At 33.0% G+C, this 21,562-nt stretch overlaps 1 protein-coding gene across 1 annotated transcript in view; it reads right to left on the bottom strand.

Moving 5' to 3' along the window:
* Nucleotides 1-525: 525 nt before the first annotated feature.
* The window catches only part of LOC108001631 (protein snail), a 33,357-nt gene continuing 12,320 nt past the window's right edge, over nt 526-21,562 (bottom strand). Inside the window, exon 3 of the mRNA XM_017062708.3 lies at nt 526-21,452. Within this exon, the coding sequence (XP_016918197.1) occupies nt 20,780-21,452 (673 nt within the window). The 3' untranslated portion in view covers nt 526-20,779. The remainder of the gene's footprint in view (nt 21,453-21,562) is intronic.

Raw genomic sequence — 21,562 nt, 5'->3', positions numbered from 1 at the left:
TTTTCATGGCTCTCGTAACGACAGAAGCTATTAGATAACACGTGACCTGTTACAGAACTATCCCTTGCTCCGGTGCTTCTATCGAGTTTGCAGAAGCTGTCGTAAAATTATAGTAACGATTAATTTAAAAGGAAAAGAAAGAGCGTTAGAGAACGATTTTACAATCATTGTACTGTTGATTTTTTTCAAAGGAGAGGTGACAAACTCGCAAAGAAGATAAAAAAGAAAATAGAAAAATTGAAAATTGAATATATTCAAGAAGGACTAAAAATTAAAAATTGTTTAAATAAATTGTTTCATTGGTATATTTATTAATTTCAATTGTGAGAGAAAAAACATTTGTGCCATAAATGTGATAATAAATTTCATTATTTATATTCCGTTAGAAATAAACTGTGTGAATAAGAAATATCGATCTTTTAAAAGTCTGAATTCTAGAAAAAAATAAATGTAACGAATAGAGTATATTCAAACGAGGAACTTTTACAAGGACAGAGAAGATGGAAAGTAAAGAAATAACGCTGGTATGGTTAATACGTCTTTTTCTACGTGTCTATTTATTATGAAAATATAATACAAAACATCCTATGTTGTATTACATAGATAACAATGCTCAATTAACGTTTTATTCCCTTTTGTCTTGTAACGTTACCATCCAACACTATGAGAAGCATGTCAGGATAGGTAAAGTTCGTGTTCTCTTATTCCGTGTTCTTCTTCATCTTCGTCATTTATTTTTCTCTTTTTTTTCACATTTTTCCCTTCATCTTTTTTTTTTTTTTTTATTTTATTTTACTTCGTTTGGAGGAAAAGGCCCGATATTACAGAGAGAGAAGATACATATAATAGACGAGAGACGTTACAGAGCGAAAAATTACAAACTGGAACGGAGAAACGAAAGTATTCTGGTGTTCTTTTTAATGATTCTTCATTTTTTTTTTTTCACATTTCATTAGAAAACGGTTGTCCGTTCGAACGAGCGGAACAGGAACAAGGGCGGGAGTTTATTTTCCATTTCCTTCTTTTTTTTCCGTTTTTTTCTTTTTTTTTTTTTCTTTTTTTTTTCTTTTTTCTTTTTTCTTCGATTTCGTTTGACTCGTTCGTCTGGGCTTCGTGGGTTCAGGAATAAGGGTTTCAGGGAAACGGGGCTCTCTTCTTGTTTCGCGTGTCGATGCACAAATTGGAGTTTTGTATTAGCGCTAGTTTACAAATAATACAAATGTATGTAAATATCGTTATTATAATAATAGATTCCCTCTTAGCGAGAAAGAAGCTTAAAGCTAATTCATCTAGCGTCACTATCGTTTTCACACCATGCTAATACTACGTGTTCCAGGTGGTACCCGTGAACAGCCTTATCGTAGTCGATCGAACGTGTTGTCGATCCTGAGAAACAAACTGGAAATATTCCGATACGGTGGAGCGAGAATAAGAAAAATTAAAAGAAAAATTGGAATGTGAATCGTTTGTAAAAAAGAAAAAAAAAAAAGAAAATATTTTTCAACGATAATTTTTACACTTCAACCGGACTAAATTTCTTCTCGAAATTAATACGAATCGAAATAAGATATTTCGATCGAAACGGAAGGTGAACAGGTTCGAATACGTTGCTCTCCATCCAACAATGTATTGTCAATCATCTCGTTCTTGAACAGATAGCGAGCTTAGCTGTCACAGGCACCGAGTGAAATACATTAGCGTTTCTACGAATAATCTCTATATCACTACCGTTTTTTTTTTCTTTTGTTATTTCATTATTAGGCGAAATTTGATCGACCAGGGTTCTCGCCCTTGCCGTTCGGCGGCATCACGCGGTAGGAAATTACACCGCGACGACGACATCATGGCTTCCTCGTCGCGGGAAGGAAATAAACCGGTGGAAGGTGAGGGGAGGGGAGGGGAGGGGAGTTGATCGGAGGAGGGTGTAACGCGCACGGCAACAGGAACCCCGGACGAGCTGGTCGACCTAGGCAATTAGTGTCATCTACGTAAATGCTAAGTACAATTAGCACTACGGTCAGAATAAATTAATGACCATACATAGTGTATCCACCTGGTGGCGTGTTGTTCTGTATGTGTACGTGTAATCTTCTGTATGTATTTGTATTTATACGTGTTCTCTGTAATGGTATATATGTACGTATTATATATATTATATATATATGTGTGTGTGTGTGTGTGTGTGTGTGTTTATATAGTGTTGATCAAGTGTTAAGTGTCGAGTCTTTAATGTATAATATACCTACGGCATTTTTTCTCCGCGGCTATTAATATCGTTTACCTTTAGTTTACCTTTAATTCTTGTTAATTACCTTTTTTTTTTTTTAACTCTATATTGCTCTTTGTATTGCTTCGGCGGCAGTATAGCCCTACGTAGTCATGCAAGGTATAATTATTATTATTATTATTTTTTTTTTTCCGTTAATAGATATAATGTAACTGGTAATCTCTTCGTCGTCGTTCAATCGTTGACATTTACGATAAATGGTAATAAATAATAACATCGTCGATAACGGGAATAATAATGGAGTCGAAATAAAACTAGTTGTAAAGAACGATAGTGATGACAGTAGCTTAGCTATGGTAAAAGTAAATCGCCATGTACATATTATGTACGCGTTAAATAACAGTGGTTTTCGTATTTTTTCTTTTTTTCTTCCTCGTACATATCTCGTGGATTCACGTCCTCGTGGATTTAGTTCGAATAACGCGAACGACGCGTAATCATCGAAGCGATAAATCATCGTGTATAACGCCAACCCTATCAGTAATTCGATAATAATTTCATCGGTAATACCGTGTCAACGTATCTATATAAATATATATAGTTAACTTCGCGTTCTGCGTGTGTACGGTTTTAATTTCTTACGTAAAAGCTATAAAATATGGATACCTGCGCAATTATTTTTTTTTTCTTTTTCTTTTTTCCATTTACTTCTCTACTCCTTCGTTCTTTCCGTTATTATTATTCTTTTCTTTTCTCTTCTTTTTTACTACGTTCACTCCATATTTCCCTCTCTCTCTCTCACGCACACGCGCACGCACGCACACATTCATTCATTCATTCATTCACACACGCTCACTTTTTCTTCGATCTTTACGACAGAACTTTAGTATTATTTTTGCGCTCCCTACTCACTCGTCGTACCGTTGCTATTTTCTTCGAACTAAAGTTCGAATACTATAATATATATATAATATTTTTTTATGTATATAATATATATATATTTATATATATATAATAGATTTATGTATATCAATGTAACCAGTGATGCGCGTTTGTTGCGCTGCGTCTTATTACTTCATCTTATAAAAGCCATCGCTAGTCTCCTCGTCTTTTCTTTCTTTCTTTCTTTCTTTTTTTTTCTTTTTTTTTTCTTTTTCTTTCTTTTAATTATAATAATAACTCTTACTAAATCGTTTATTAGGCTCACTGTATAGTGTGTGTCACTGTATGTACGTGGCTATGTGGATGGGTGCGCACGTGCTTAGGCGCTCGTGTATAAATGTTCACTACACTATTTCTACCATTTCTTGCTCCTCTTTCACGCGTCCGTTTTCCTCTTTCTCTCTCTCTCTCTCTCTCTTTCTCTCTCAATTTTCATCCTCGCTAAATTATTCTCTCTTATTTTCTCGATTAGCTTATTATCGTAACGAGTAGCAAATAATTATTCACTACATTTGTGTAAATGTGTATATGTGTGTGTACACGTGTTCCGAGTGTGATCCAGACTTGTACGTCCTTGTGTGTGATCCTGCGCCACTAAGTCATCATTACAATTAAAATTATTAAGGTTAAAAATTCACTCGGCCTATTTATTTATTATTTTTTTTTCTGCGCCGTTATTATTATTTATATTAATCGGTCGCAAAGGTACCTCATCGAGGATCCGCGACCGCCTACGAAGTTATTGCTTTTGAATACCCCGGCTTCCTTGGGAGCATCCAATTGGAACAATATCCTGTAAATATCAGTCGCACTTTAGAGGAGGCAGGGATTATTTTTTTTTTTTTTTTTAGGCGGTTTGTTCTTTTCTGTTGCTGTTGTTTTTTTAGATTGGTGTGTGTTGTTCTCTTTTTTTTTTCCTCGAGGATACTATCACAATGCATACAATATCAATATCTATATGCGTTATAGGTAAGATTAAGGTTCACCTTATATCACATCCGTCCCTAACACCGTGGTTTGCGGCGTACGAGCTCATAAGGATACACGGCGATGCTTTGGAAGCACGATTTTTCGAATGAAATAACGATGTTTTTTTTTTTTTTCAGACGTAAAAAAACGTAATTTTCAAGCAAACTTCCAAATGATAATATACACGATAAATGTTAATACGTTAAATTGCTTTCCACGGTATAATTTTAGTTTTCTAACTGTTTGTTTCATTGTCTTTCGTATTTATCTCGACATTGATCGCAAAAAAACATTTGTCTTGAAACGCCATCTACGCATCCTAATGAAACCCGAGCGACACCCCACGGCGATTAGCTCATTAATTTAGGTTCGCAATCAATAATAACAATAAATAGTAATCATAGTTCGCAATCATTATCGTCATCGTCGTAGTCGTTGTTAATAATTGGTACTCGCAAGCGTTTGTAATCTCGGATCATCGCTCGATATTGCTTCGTCGTATTTCTTGCTCATATCTTTCGTTTTCATCACGTATGTATCTTGTTTGCTTTTTTTTTTTTCAAACCTGTAATTGACACTGTCCGTACTCGTTGAAACGCATAAATACACGCTAATGAATAATTTTACTGATGTATATAGGCACTTTTTTCTTCGTTCTCCTCTTTCTCTTGCTCTTTCTCTCCCTCTCTTTCTCTCTTTCCTCATTCTTTCTCATTTTCTCTCCCTTTCTCTCTTTCTCTTTCTCTCTCTCTCTCGTTTCACTCTTCTTACGCTCGCTCTTTCTCTCTTTCTCTCGCTCATATACTATTCCAAAACAACAAATTTGTTTATCAACCTTAAAAGGCTCCTTTTTTTCGATAAGAAAAGCTTGCAGCTTTAAAAACAGACATTTGTGTTTAGACAATCGTTTCTTAAAAGCTAAAAAACATTACGAAATCGAATCAAAATTCACGCCTATCATCTTAACGAAGAATCGATCGAATCATCTTCGTTAACGGAATTCTTTTGACAATATATAAAAAGGTATCGAGACAGTGACAGAAGGAATTGAAAGCAGGTTGAAGGAAATATGAGAACAATTACGTGTCTCTTAACTTCTACCAAGTCTTTACATAGTCGCTTTGATATGGTAATAAATAGGAGATATTTCACGTTTTGAGAGGATGTAATACAATAATACGTTAGTTGGTAGAAGAGAATAGAGCTATATGAAAACGGAAAGTAGAAGTAGAAATAGGAAAAGATATAACGATAGATAGAAGAATTTCGAGCGAGAGGCTGCTGTTACATTTTCGCACCTGTTTCCGGACGTAGTAATTCGTACTTACTTTACAGAGCATTCGTATTCCAATTAAAAACTTGATCCAAATGTTTATTCCTCATCTTGATGAAATAAAATAAATGAAAAAAATAAATAAATAAAATTCAATTCAAGTCAAAATAAAATCGAAAAATTCAATCTTTTTTTCGATAAATAAAGAACAAAAAAACTTTCTTCCAGTTTCAATACTTTTACCATCCATATAAGAAATAAATTATAACAAAATTTCTACGTCCACAAAACACTAGTGTCATTACACTCAATGCGCCTACGTGTGTACATATATGTTTGTTAAAGTTTAATTATTAATTGCGAACGCTTTGCAGATTTTGCAACCGAGATGTTTCTCGTACGCATATAGGTCGCAGACGAAGTAGAAAGTACAGTGAACAGTGAGAGTCATAGAGAGAAATTTCGTGTAATACGAGAAGTACGAAAAAAGTGATCATCAGTAGATTCCTACTAAATTGAACTCTTCGTGCAATGGTATAATATAAAATACTTTGTTCTTAATAATCGACGTGATATCTTTGACGATCACTTTTTTATCCGATTCTTTTTATCGATCGAAAATGCGCGCGAACATCGAAGAGCGAAGAAAATGACATTCGACTAACATAGTTGCATTTGTTGTCTACGAAATTTTACAATTTTTTTTTTATTTTCGTTCTTCCTTTTTTTTTTTTATTTGTACTTAATATCACTGCTATATAAATGGTTAGCTTGCTATAATGTCTAATTAAACTAACGAGACTTACGAATTTATTGACTCGTTATTGACTCGTTTCTAGTTCTTGAGCAATCCTGATCGATTGATCGCGCGCATTTTATAGTTGGCCTTTTATTATCAGGTTATGCCATGCATAGAACAAGTTTCATGGGAACCTGGAGTCATTTTTTTAAATGATTATTACGTGGGGTAATGTGTTATTGCTTAAGTAGATAATTTTGTGACAATGACTCAACAAGATGCTCAAATTCTCATATTCTTTTTAATTGCCATTGAGCATTTCATTCCATTCATTGTGGAATGAACTGTATATACATTTAAATTTCTCCTTTATTCAAAATGTATTTTTCAATACATAAAATTTTTTCTCACATTAAGGGTCATTTTATGTATATACATAATTTTTCGTTAAATCAATCTAAAGAAGATTATGTTATTTCTTTTCTAGATATCGATCAATAATTTTTTTTTTCTTTTACATATTTGATATTCATGAGTTTTGAGCATTTATTGAGTTATAAACTTCACTCGCAACGTGTAATCTTGTCATCGAATATGGTCAATTATCGAAGTTTTCATACATAAAGGTGTTCAAATATTTGTACATACTCATGGACATTACATATGAAAAATTATTCTATATTCGAGTATTGCTTTTGTCTTGACTGGAGTACGTATGACTAGTTCTACTATCAGACATGAGCCGAATCGTTAATTTATCAGCGAAATTAATGTATCACGTTTTCATCTTTGAGCTCGCGTCGAAGCGCCAGGAACAACACCGTTTACTACCGCTTCGACGATCGTCCGAGTGGTCCAGTCGTTTTAATTTAAAAAACATAGCGTTTACGTTCCATATAATAATATTATTGACATGTTTTCTTATTTTCTTATTGAATATTACACCAAGTATAATTGAACATTTAATACATAATTTTTTTTTTTTACTAATTTTCTTGTTCCACAAACATTAAACATCGACGACATAAATGTGGTTACACAAGTAGCCATTTAATCTCGTGCTTGAGCGTTATTGCTGTAAAGTTGCGTGCAATCTTTCTTATTTTTTCAACACGTTTATGTAAATGAAAGATTTGCACGCGATAATTCACGAAATTGATGTCCACCATGCAGTTTTTACGAACAGCTGAATCATCATTTTTAGATATAAATTCAATTAAATTTTTTTCTCTTCCAATATTCTTAATCATCTTTTTCAATTATATATCCTTTCTAAACAGAACATAAATTATTTTTAACAAAAATTTATAAAATTATAACAAAAATACTTTAGATGTTCCTTGTGAAGTTTTTAATAAATTTGATTACCCATCAGGTTCCCTTCATTAAGATTTTCCAACCCAATATTTCGTTGCATCCAACTATCTACGATCCTTTGATCTCGACATTAAAGCGATCGCCAATTTCAAATTTAAGCTTATGATCAAGTATAACATTCAAACCTACAATTCGAAATTTATTCTCAATATTTGTGTGAAAATGCAAGAATATATCGATTTTATATACGTTACCTTTGCATTATGTCATTTATTTGCAATATTAGGTTAGGAATCTACTGGAATGTAGGTCACTGGATGCAATCAGTATTTAAGGATTATGCGTGAAATTCATATGTTGTTATCCCAGTTTCAGTCAAATAAAAAGAAATATTTCAATACTGGTTAAATTATTTTTAAATTTTTCTAAAAATAATATATCAACTTAATAATCTTTATCAAATTAATAAAAAACATATTATATTCTGTATTAACAAGACTACGATTGAAATTACTATTGATGTACATTACACATTAAACGATCATATTTGATATTTATGTACATGTATTTATATATATATATATGCGTACATCGTTAATCATGTTCATAATTATTACTATGAATTGAATTTTTACATGTGTAACAATTTTCTGTTTAAAATATAGTATTCAAATGATTCACAACTTTTAAAATTTTGTTAAAATATTCCAAGAAACTGGGAAAACATATGAAAGTAAGTACATATGTACAAATGGTTTTATTACACACGTTTATACGAAGAAAATTAAATTAATTACTTGGTTCTCTCAACCAACGAATCCGAGCAATGTCACGTCGAGACAGGCTTTCATCTCCTGAGAAAAGCAACGATCATCACGCGATCACGAACGAACTAAAAAGATAAAGAAAAAATAACTAGATCCTTCACGCCGATATTTATCGAATATTGGCCCAACTGGGAACCCAGTTCTCGCCAGTATAACATTACTTATTTTATAGTGTATCTCGTCTCATGAGACTCTAATATATACTATATGCTTTAAAGTTTCACCTTTGATACTGCTACTATTTTACTTTACTAATTCTTTTACATCGTTACATCGTCCCTATACGGTTCTTATTTACACTATAGAACGCGGAGAAAGAGAAACTAAAGAAAAACATATGCAATCGAATGAAAAAATCGATAACAAAAAAATAAATAATAATATAATTAATCCATAATAGACAATAATTAGGCGAGTTTTGTTAATTCGCTAATGCATATGTGCATATACTATGAATGTATATAGTGTATATAATATATTATTTTTATGCATCAAAAATGTGCGTGAGCGATCGGATTTATTACGCAACTGTTCTCATTCGTCGTATTTTTAAAAAATTTAATGAAATTATTTTTCATATTTCATTTTTTTAAATATAAAATAGAATCGTTTCTTTCTTTCTTTATCTTTATTTTTTACTTCGTTTTTTCGTGTTCCGGGCTTTTTGTATTTTTCTATTTCTTCGACTTTTCAAAAGAGAAAAAAAGATGCCGTTGCACGATCGCGCTTCGATATTCAAACTTATGCATACGTGCGTAATCTATATAACTTTATAGTCCTCGACGGTTTGCAGGTGGCGCGATGAATAAGGAACTAAGCCGAATAATCTTTGGCGGTTTGTTGTAACGAGATTGATTTTTTTTATATTATAACAATGGTGTTAAATTTTGTGTTATTAATATCTACAATATCATCGAAAATGCACGCATGTTGACTTTTTAGGTAAGTTTACGATAATTTATTACAATGATTGATGTTTAAACTACTGGTTGCACTGTATTTCTGTTGATAATGGCGGGAAAGAAACTATTCTTATTTTATTGGCGAATTTGTTGTAATCGATTATTCACGTGAAACATATTCAAATATCATTAAAATAATTACGTATCATAAATAATGATGTATCACGATCTCGATAAGAAATAAATATATTTACATTTTTTATTTATATTTCCTGATACATTCTGTCATATATATGTATATTATTTGTCTACTTCGATACATGTTCTTTAATTTACTTTGTGAAATATTATTCATGAAAGAAAATAAATCTTACATAATCATCATATGATAAATATCATTTATAATCGTATAATTTTACTTTTTAAAACATATTTTTTATATTTATAATATCATTAATATATTGATTAAATTTCTACTTGCAGAAAAATTAGTTTATCGGCCATTTTGCAACAGGACCTTCATGTCACCATTACCATCAATATTGGTAAGTTTAAAAAATTTATTCAATAATTCAATTTAATAATTCATTATCGTCTTCAATGATAAATATTTTCGAATATGTTTCTTTCTTTGCGTACATCTTCGATTCGAGAATAATCGGTATAATAACGAAAGTGAAAACAAATCGAAAACGCAAGCGCGAACGATATCCGGCAAAAATAAAATTTGTCGAGAAGGTATGAATTGATCGTAAGAAACACGTTTACGGTAGCTACTTTGTTGTGTACATGCGTACTTAATGCTAGAACTAGATCCTGAACACATCGTTCTCTAAGTGACATCGTGCTATTAAGCGCATTTTATTATCATCGACGGAGTCTAAGGTACTCGGCCTCCTCGAATCTGCTGCAAAACGAGGTTGCATTCTCGATTCCTATATATAATACGAATATATCTGTCGAGATGTATGGAAGGGATTGGTGTTTCTTATGCGTGGTTCAAGGTAGTAAGTCCATGTCTTACACGAAAGTCACGTTGGCGAAAGCTACAGTTCCCTTACATAAATTTACCGTTTATGTTTCATCGGAATATATAAAATATATTATGTATAATAATATATTATATATATATCATAACTGTGTACACTATGTTATCAACTATCCCTATATTGCGTGTATATTATTATATTATATTAGATAAAGGACGCGCGTTTAATGTTCATTTGAAGATTCAGGCGTTCGATTCGTATTCTCTGTTCTACAAATATACATACAAAGTTACGTTCACTGAACGAGCCATGGGCGCGGTTCGAACCAGGAACATCATTGGCTCACTCGTACTGCAACCGATAGGGTCGCGCGTGTATATGAGTATCCGATTCGTTTTGGAACGTATTGGTATTGCAATAAAAATGGTCTGCCAGATGGTCATATATTGTAATAATACATATTTCTCCCTCTCAACTTTATATATTTTGAACTATCTACACTACTTTTCCAAATGGGAAATAAATATTCGTTCAACTGAAATTATCACGTATTGCAGTTAGAGAAACACCGGCACCAACTACAATATAATCGTGTGCGGGGATCACATGAAATTGGGGCCGGGGGAGCATTCGTTCACCTTTCTTCTCCGTTTCCCTCTCCATCTAATTTCCTTTTCTCCCTCATTTTCTTTTTTTTTTTCATTTTTCTTTGCTTATACTAAGGCAACTAACGAATAGTTAAAAAATTGTCAAGGCTCTTATTGGAAGGATTACAAAACGCGACGCGTCCATGTTGTCGTTCATGTTACTCTCTGATATATTATTAATAAATAAAATTTTTTTGACAACCGTAACGCGTCACTCTATATAATACGAACGATACTATCTCGGATACGAGGGTTTCGTTCTTGAAACGTAGCAGAAATGGTATTCACTAGCATTGCAATCGCAATTTCTTGCTCTCATTCGATCCTCCTCCCTCGTTCTCTCTTGGTACGATACCGTAAACTATACGAGTAAAACGAGCGACGAAATGTGTTCCCACAATGTGTTCGCGTTGCTTATTTCGCGTCAGTCTAACAAGACAAGATTCACTTAATGTTAACTTGTGTTCCACCTGCTTTCATCGACACTGTTCGTTCGACCATTACTATTACTATACAGCAAAGATCGAGATATAGTTTCGTAGCCATGAGTCAGAGGAGAGATTGCGTGAAAGCTTTTGAAGTTCAAAGTTTCTAAGAATTGGTAATAACCGTGCGAAGTATTCTCCTAGTCTTTGGTTGAATATATTCGAGATATTCGTTCGATAGACATCTTAAAGGAGTTCTTGATTGGTCTTGTATTTTGGAAACTCGAAGGAAAATCAGAATAAATTACGATGTAGAAAACGAGGAAGCTCGTCGAAATCGTTTCAAATGTATAATAGCGTTTCCAATTAAATTTAATTGTTATAATATTGTAGAATTGTTGTTGAATTTTTTTTTTCTATAACTTTCCTCTATAAATCAGAGTCATAAATAAAATATGTATAATAAAGGAAATGAGAAAATCGAAATCGATTAGAATTGGTTATATAGATCGTTTGCAGTTATGGAGAATCGTTAGATGAACGAATTAAATTTAATTACCGAGCTTGTTGCATGATCATGCAATCGTAAGGAAGTTATTTATCATTATTTAATCCGATAGTGCACGTGAACTTTCGAAATTAATAATTTACTGAAATTACTTATAAAACATAATATTTATTCACGTGGAATACTCAATTTATCCTTCGTAAAAATGTTTGCTGATTGTTAAAATTAATAATGATATAAACAATAATAGTCGAGACAAGAAATTATGAACGATACGACGTGCTTATAGTTAAAGAGCATTCAGACGATTAATTATATTTTAATATTTCAAAATTCTCAATATTCGACTCTCAATATTCAATATTCAAGTATAAATATTTATTAATATTATCAATATTATATTAACAATATGCATAAATCGAATGTGTATATTGATCAGTTTTACGTACGATGTTCTTGTAAAAGTTCAATGATAATATATTAACAATATATATTGATTATTTTTAGGATGTCGAAAATCTTGAAATGTTAACAATATATATCGATTATCTGAATACTTCATTTAGAAGTTTTTTTGATTCACCTAGAAAGTCAGACGAATGTAATTGAAGTTCTCGTTGGTTATTAATCGAGAAAATCGTCACTCGAGGGAGATAGGAAATAGACACGGCAAAGATTTCAGCCTTAGATAGAAATTCGCAAAGTGCACAGACATTTGAGATAGGAGCAGAAGAAATAACACGGCCAGTCGAGGAGACACGGACAGAAGAAAGCTGGAAGCAGCAATAGTTATGACGGACTCATCTTCAATCCGTCGATTTTGAGAGATGATAAATTCTATTCGTGGAAAATATTATATTAATAGAAATATAACGTTTTAATATTTAATAAAGAAATGATACGAGTGATAAAATTAATTAAATATACGATAGAAAAAATGGAAGAAATTATATTCTTCCATCGTCTTATTATACGTATGATATTTATAAAGATTCAAAATTCATAATAATATTATGATCGTATTATTATTATTATTATCTTTTCCTATATGTAACTAATATTTTTTAATAATATATAATCGATAGTAAATATATTGTATTTTCAAAATTTCCAAATGAACTGAACTATTGCTGTTCCAGCGAACAAACATGGTGCTGTTCAATCGAGCAAGTATCAAAAGCGAGTAGAGATAAGTGAAGAATATTTCGCTTTTAATTAGAGGAAGATTAGACTAATTACGAGTTACAGAGTTATATGATAGAATTATCTAATTAAGTATATAGTTGTGTTTTCTTGCGTAAATGTTATTTTTTTAAAACGTAGTTTAGGAAATTTTTATATATGCACTAAATATTTACGCAATGTATAGATATATACGTACGTATTTATGTACAGAATATATTATTTATGAGTTATGCGCACTTTTTCTTTTTTGTTTCACTTTGGGCAAGACGAGTCTTTTTAAACAAAATAAAACGAAGATATTGACTCACGAGGAAAACTATTATTTTGGCCAGAACAGTATTTTCATTTCTAACAACTTCTATTTTAAATCTAAACTCGTCAAATCTATTTTTTACATTTTTATTGTTAAATCGTATTTTCGTTCGAAAATAATTGAATATCGATGCGCGACACAGATGTGTGACAAAGGTGTTTCTTTGTTCTTTAAATTAATTCGATATGAAAAATACTGTTGCAAGCTATGATCTTTAAAACTATTACTGAAACGTATTGTTCGATCATTAGGCGTTATTTTTGATTTCGTGATGTACATCGTGAAAAGTAAGGAATTCGAGGTTTTGCATCGAAGCGGAAGCTTTTTCAAGAATTGTAAGATTCTCGATCAGTAATTAGTTAACTTTTTCTTCGTAAATTTTGCTATAATAATTTAGAGAACATTTTTAAAAAAAGTAATTTAATTTTTAAAAATTAAATATTCTAATATAACTAAAGGTAATATCTGAATCCATGATGTTTATTCGTTATAAGTTCGAATCGTCCTTGCAACAGCAAGTTATGTATCATAACAGCTTAAGACTAGATATATGATCCATGAATTTCTGAGAATTGGCCAACATTATCTGACTCACTCTGCCGTGGAAGCATCAAGGATGAAAGTGAAAAATAAATAATGCGAATAAAATAGGACAGCTACAATGCTACAAAAATAATAATATACAGAATTTAATTTCTGCTAAAACAAAATTCTTTAAGCCCATTCCAAGCTTATAACGAATATAAGTAAAACAAAACCTCAATTCGAAATTTTTTAAATATATTTTTTAAATAATTTAAAAGAAGTAGATTTCTTTATTTTAAAATAATTATTATATAGAAATGTCTGTATGTTAGGTATGTATAATGATTAATTAAAAAAATATTTCACCGAAAAAAAGGACTCACAGATCAGAAAGACCTTTAATCGTTTTACAAAGTGGAAAAAAAATACATTTATTGCTTCTGGCATTTTAGTAATTAACTGTTTCCGTCGAAAACAAATGGTTCTTTTTAGGAAAAGAGACAGATTAACGATTATTTTTCTCGACAGTAGCAATAAGGCCGAGGGAAAACAGAGGCTGAATTTTCCACGGCACGGTGGAAAGAACTCTTAATTAGTTCGAGAATCGCTTTCGGCTGTTAATAACACCGTGAAGTTACGACAAACGTGAAATGGTCTCGCTGGTTGGTCAATTAAAATAGTTTAATTGTCCGTGAGACTTCCGTAACGAACCGGTGCAATTTCCAGTAACGAACTCGGAAGTCCAGTCGAATATTTGCATCCAATTCGCTCGATATTATTTTTTATTATCATCGGCCAATTTAATTGGAGATCATTCCATTTTGCTTTAAATATTTAAAAAAAAAAGACTTATTTATCTACAATTTTCAATTTTTTATTTCTTGATATCTATAGATCTTATAAATCGTGGAAATGTCGATTGTTCGGAAATTTCGTAATATTTTTAATATTTTCATAGTGATACTTATTTTATAGATCTGGTTAAATTATTTATTTAGAACTTATATAATATATTTAAAGAAATGTTGATCCTTAAGTTATTTAATTTCTATGCACACTAGATATAACATAATATCGATATCAAATTTTTTTTTAATTTTCTGAACTTGCAAAATTTTTCAAATTTTTCAATCTGAATATTTTCTTTCAATTCGAAACATAAATATCGTTATCGCTTCTATTTTTTTTCGATCATATCAATTATCTTTGCATAAAAAATAATTGAAACTTATCACTAAAAGCATATAATTCCACGTCTTTTTTTTTTAGGAAAATATTTCCTTTCTACAAACCGAATATAAAAATACATATTTTTCGAAATACTGAAATACTGAAATTTTAAAATATGAAATTCACAAAACTAAGCTATTATCAGCCTTTAAACGTGTCGTGTATAGTTTCCGCCTCGATCAAACCGAAAATTCGTGACTCTGTGTTCTATATGATCACCAGAAATTCAATTGTCAACCAATGACATATTATGTCGTGAACAAAAACTTAGTCTTAGCGGAATAATATTTCATATTGCATTTTATTGTTACTAATGGACGCGAGAAAATACTTAAGGGGGAAAAAAAGAAATGGAAATAGCATGTACCTCGTTTTCCCTTTTTTGAACAAATTTCTTTTCGTTGCGCGATGCTATTTAACGATACTGATCGTTGTATCGAATCGTTGTATCAGCAATCAGTAACAATATATATGTATACGTATATACATATGTATATATATATAATATATACAGGGTTTCGCTTCGATGGATGAATTTAAAATAAAAAGAAATAAAAAATTCATGTAAACATACATCAATATTTTTTTCTTTTTTAATACATTTCATCTTATCTTCATTCAAGAGATGTTCCGAAGAAAATGATATATTCGAAATTTGAAAAATGTTTCATCATTGATTGTTCAATTTTCCTTTCCAATTGTTATTTGTTATTTTGGAAATCTTTCAATTTTTTCGCAATGGAATCTTTCGATAGAATCATTTCATAAAATTCACTGTAACTCGAGAACAAGGCCAAATAAATCATATGTGTTTATAGAATTTATTTATTTATTTTTTTTTTATTATTATTTTCAAAGTCATCTATCGAAGCCATTTTTCGATGCGAGCAACCCACCCTATGTATGTATGTATATATAAATATATATACATATATACATACATATATATATAAAAGGAAAAAAACGATAATTATAATAGAAAAATGATGACGATAGAATGGAATATTATTAGTAACAGTATTATCACCAGTGATAATAGCTGTATCGATCATGCACAACAATAACAAGAGGAACGCAATAAGATGAATTAATATAAGGATAAATAAAGTACACGATATTAATAATAATAATAATGATAATAATAATAATAATAATAATAATAATAAATATAATAAATACCGATGACAATAATAAATACGATAATGCAGCAAACGTTAATAATAATAATAATAATAATAATAATAATAATAATACTGATAACAATTCGCAAAAAATAAATATATTATACGTAATCAAGAAAGAACAATGAAAATCGGTGGCTAAAAACCGAGAGACGATTAGTGCCGGTGGTCAAAGATTCTCTGATCGAAAGCAAAGTGGAGGAATGGGAAAGAAGCGGATCAATCTATTTGTTCGCGCTCTTTCCCTCCCCTTTTTTTTTAATTTCTTTGTATTTTATATATATATATTTTTTTTATTTATTCTCACGCATATCATCCTTTTCTTTCTTTCTTTCTTTCTTTCTTTCTTTCTTTTTTTTTTTTTCAATCGATCAAATCAACAAACACGCGTCAAACGGTGCACTTTGTTAATTCATAATTTTTTTTTTTTTGTTCTTTTTATCTTATTCTCTTCTTTAAAAATGTTTCTGCTCTCTACCCGAACCGACTTACTAATTTCATTTTACTCGTTTCTCGTTAATTAACTCGTTAATTCGTTAATTGATTAGTATTGCTTAGGGTTTTATTGCTCTACGTTCGTAAGTACGCGATCATTGCACGCGGTACACAGAATTTTTATGGAATTATTCGCGAAATAAACCGTCATCATTTGTGATAATGAGAGGGGGGAGGGGCAGGGAAAAGCCTTTGGGATCGATCGATTTCTCGCGTGGCTCGATCGTTGGATCCGTTTGGAGGAAAGATTCTCCCTGGGGAAAAATCTCTCCTAGAACGAGTCCAACGTCGACCTTTCAAGCTGCTATGCAAAATGAAAAATGAGTATAGTACAAGACATGAATGTATATGTGTGTGTGTGTGTGTATGTGTGTATGCGTGTTATGCGTTTCTCTGTGTCTCCGGTGCTTCGTTTCTTTCGTTTTTTTTTCTCGCGATTATTATTAATTTTTTTTTTTTTTTTACCATTTTTGCTTCTTTTTTTTTTTTAAACTGTTTTGGCGGTGAGGTCGGCTACTCTGTACATGCAACGCGGTAATTATTTGTCGGCAATAATTATTATAAAAGGACTCGTTGGATCGTCGCGCCAACTCTTCCCGAGCTGGCAATGATCCACGCTCTTCTCTCTTTTTTTTTTTTGTTCTCTCGCGATCCTGTTTCGCGTGTATTTCCGTTCCTTTTTCTTTCAAACCGTGCTTTTCTATTTCTTTCTTTTTTCTTCTCGTGTTTTTTTTTCTCGTTATTCTCTCGGCAATAATTCGGCGCGCTGTAATCGTTGCTCGCTTTCGAAGGAAAAGTTGGTCGAATGAGGCGGAGAATTTTTTTTCAACCGGATTTCGTTGTTACTCCCTTTTCGTTGTCTCGAAATATCTCTTTTTTTTCTTTCTTCTTTTTTTCGAAAGAATTTAAATTTACGATAAAATATTTACGAATTTCGATGTATAACCGTCGTCGTTGCGTTGCTTATAGAATCAAAATTTTACACGATCTATAATACTAATTCTATATCTTATATTTCGGAGCAAAGAGGTCGTTGTTCGTTATATAAAATATACAATATTTAAGAAAGAAGATTTTAAGACTAGAATTGGTGTTCCACTCGTTGCACGAAGCTTAAATTACACGATGTATTCGTTTGAAAAATATTAGAAGCTAATAAAGGCAAACCACGAAGCCACTATTAATTGCTCTCGCGATCGAATCGATAAACGTTCGATTTGTCGAATTGTCTAAAAAATTTGCGTCGACTTTTTTTTATTTTTTATTTATTTTATTTTTTTTTTTTAGTTAAGAAACTCATGTGTGAAAAATTTTTAGCATTTTTAACACTATTACTGTTTATCGTACGATACATATTATGCAAATGATTTGCAATTTTTCTAATTTTATCTTATATAGATATTCATTAATTTTGATATTTATTACGATTTATTGCCATTTTGCCATTTATGCAAATAATATGGATTGTTTTATTGTAGAAATTAAAAATTTTATAGCCGTCAAGTTTCATTTTGTTTCGAGAGATCGATAAATATTCGAATATTCAGAGAAACTTAATATCTTTCTCGCGTTAAACAATTCTAAATGTTGTCCTTGGTAAAAAATATTGCTTCTATTTTAAATAAGGGAGGAACAATGAATTTTTTCGAATTGCGAAATCCGGCGAGAATTTTGGCGCCAATATTTGAACGAATATCGCGAAAGATGGAAGAGCGTGGTTAAGACGATCGAAAAAATTTTATGCCGAAGCAAATCATCGTTATTCCATCACGTTAAACTTCGATGTTCGCCTCTATATGTATAATTATATAATTCGTTGTGTCGAAACATTGCTTTTGACCGTACGCGTCGTCATTATTACTTTTTTTTTTTTTTCTTACTCATTATATTGCTTCTATAAAATATGTGTATAACAATGTTACGCATCTATTACTCGAATCTGCTCTAAATATTACGTGTAACGCGTTTCTTGTCGTGTTTGTGTATTCTTATGAATATACTCGTGTGTATGTAGCTCTCGTTCAAAAGTGTCGAAACATTTTTCGATAAAAACACGCGATTTTTCGTTGTAAATTTTAAATTGTTTCTTTTTTTTCTTTCTTTCTTTCCAGTCGAATCGAACGATATATCTGTTCAAAAGTCACTTAATTTTTCCAATTTCGAGCCAAATGTTCTGAAACTTTCGATCGAGGGTGTATACGTGTATACGCGTGCGAACGCGATGAAAATTTTACCTTGTTTCGATGCTCGCATACATATGTATAACCGATCGTGTAACGACGCTGAGAAAATATTGCGACGGCCTCGAGGCGATTCGGTCGATGTCCACGTGTCGTTAACACGTTCTATGCCGCGTATGACTGTCGATGACTTTTTTTCCTCTTTATTTCCCTTCCTTCTTTATCATTCACGAGAACGTTCGCGCTCCCCGTGCGAGGTAAAAATAACGAGGCGATTGATGGGATTAAATATTTGAAAAGGTGAGAATGCTATCATTCACGAGGGTGAAAAAATTTTACACGACATAAAACGTGTCGATGAAATAATGATGGCGGACAAGGACACGTAATAGAGATCTGTTTCGGATTATCGATTATTTATCTCTCGCGGATATTTGAACTTTTTCATGTAAATGTGAACGTAAAATTTACTCTCTCGCAAATTTCAAATTTAACATTGCAGACATTAACATTTACTCGTCTAAAATTCTGATAAACTCTTTTCTCAATTATCTTAATTGTTAAGCTGTATCATGATATCCAATAATATCTTCAAATAAAAGTTTGATCAATTTAATATAATATATCCACCACCATCGTTAAAAATGGCCATCGAACGACCGCCAAGAATTAATCAAAATTAGAATACGTTACACGAGCGGATTTCCTCGTCGTCGAACGAAACGTACAGGCCTGCACCGCCGCTTCCATCGAGAGTATCGATCGAGGATCGACACCTCTCTGATCGAGCGTGTAATGACGGCCCAATGAAGGAGCCATCGAAAAAGGAACATGGGGGAGGGTCGATCGAAGAAGTCGTCCGATCACGACCGTGCGTTTCGACGAACGACGAATCTTATACTTTGGATCGTTTCTGAAAAGGTTGCTCGATCAGGACGCCGATTACACGATTTCGCGGGGGAGTGAAGATAGAAGAAGAATCGAAAATCTCGTCCTTGATCATCGATCAATGATGTGTGTATCTGTATATGTGTGTGTGTGTGTGTGTATGTGGGTATCCCCCGTGATTTCTTGTATACATATATATATATATTAAATTTGTATACATATATATATATACGTGTATTATTGTATTTTTTAATCCTCGAAGAATTTCATTTTTCTTTATCTCATTTAGGCAGCTAAGTATCAATAAATAGTGTGTCTCCGTAACGAGCTCGCGACTAGAATCGTACGCGCTAGTAAATATATACTATATATGTAATAATATAATATAATATAATATATAATATATAATAATATAATATCATAATGTATTAAGTATAATCGACTAGAGTGACTAGACTGCAGTGTGGACGTCACCGTTCGACGTGTTCTTTGTTCTCGTTTCTTATTTTCTTTTCCTTTCTCGTTTATCGTTCCCTCTTATTTTCCTTCGTCGTTTCGTTTCTTTTCTTTTTTCCTCTCTCTCTCTCTTTCTGCTCGTTTTTTTCTTTTTTTTTAAGACTTAACATTATTGGACGTTTTTATCAATGTTAGACATTATTTAAGAAACCGACATTTTCCACTCTCTCTCTCTTTCTCTCTCCCTTTCTTTCTCTCTCTCTCTCGCTCTCTCTCTTTCTCTCTCTCTCTCTTACTCCTTCTACAACACTACCATTCGGTTACTTCTCTCTATTATCCTCCATTTTTCTCTACTGGCACTTTTCTACTTAAAACCTACGGCAAACCTTTATTTTCTTTTTTCCTCCCTCTCTCCATTTCCTCTTCCCTTCATCCCCATCGACGATCTCGTTCGTGTATACCCCGGTGTTAACCAGGTGTCGCCGGGAACAACCGCTAGCTCTCCCTCGCCATGGCGTCGAGACGCCTGGTCGTAGCCTTCTTGCTGTCGTCGAAGCGCTGCTACAAACTACGATTGTTGCTCTGCTGGTGTTGCGTCGTCGCGTTATTGTTATTACCGTTCGTGGCTCCCGCTTGTTGCTGCTGCTGCTGCGGCGGCGGCGGTATCTCGTCATCGCGTAGACAGGCGGACTCGAGGTGCTTGTTCAGATAAGACTTGAGGGCGAAGGTCTTGTGGCACCTGGAGCACTCGTAGTTCTTGTCCGCGGAATGGGTCTGCATGTGGGCGCGGAGGTTGGAGCGGTCGGCGAACGCTTTGCCGCAGTGCGCGCACCCGTAAGGCTTCTCGCCCGTGTGACTTCTCAGGTGGCCTTGCAGCAGCCAAGGCCTGGAGAACATCTTGCCGCAGACGCCGCAGCTGTGGGCCAGCTTATGAGTGAGCACGTGCATGGCCAGCGCCGGCATGCTGACGTACGCCTTGCCGCAGTGGATGCACTTCTTCGCCGATTGGGAATCGAGGCTTCGGTGCGTCTGCTTGTGCCGGGACAGGTTCGAGGAGGTCGCGTATTGCTTGCCGCACTCCGTGCACGTGAACTTCGGCCTGTCCGGCTGCGCTGCCTCCTTGTCCGGCACCGCGGCCCCGTTCGTGTTCGCGCTTCGACGCTTCGACCGGCCGTCCGACACGAAGAACGCCTCGTACGTGTACGCCACCGTCTTGCTTCCGCTGCTGCTGGTTCTGTAGCCAAAATACATCTTGACAATCGTTACATACCTACTCGTCTACAACCGACGAACAACTCGTTTAATAAACACGTTTCGAAAGAGAGGCTCGTATACTTATTCCTC

The sequence above is a fragment of the Apis cerana genome, linkage group LG1 (assembly GCF_029169275.1).
Source record: "Apis cerana isolate GH-2021 linkage group LG1, AcerK_1.0, whole genome shotgun sequence".
Classification (NCBI taxonomy): Eukaryota; Metazoa; Arthropoda; class Insecta; order Hymenoptera; family Apidae; genus Apis; species Apis cerana.
This window is presented reverse-complemented; position numbering and strand designations above follow the sequence as displayed.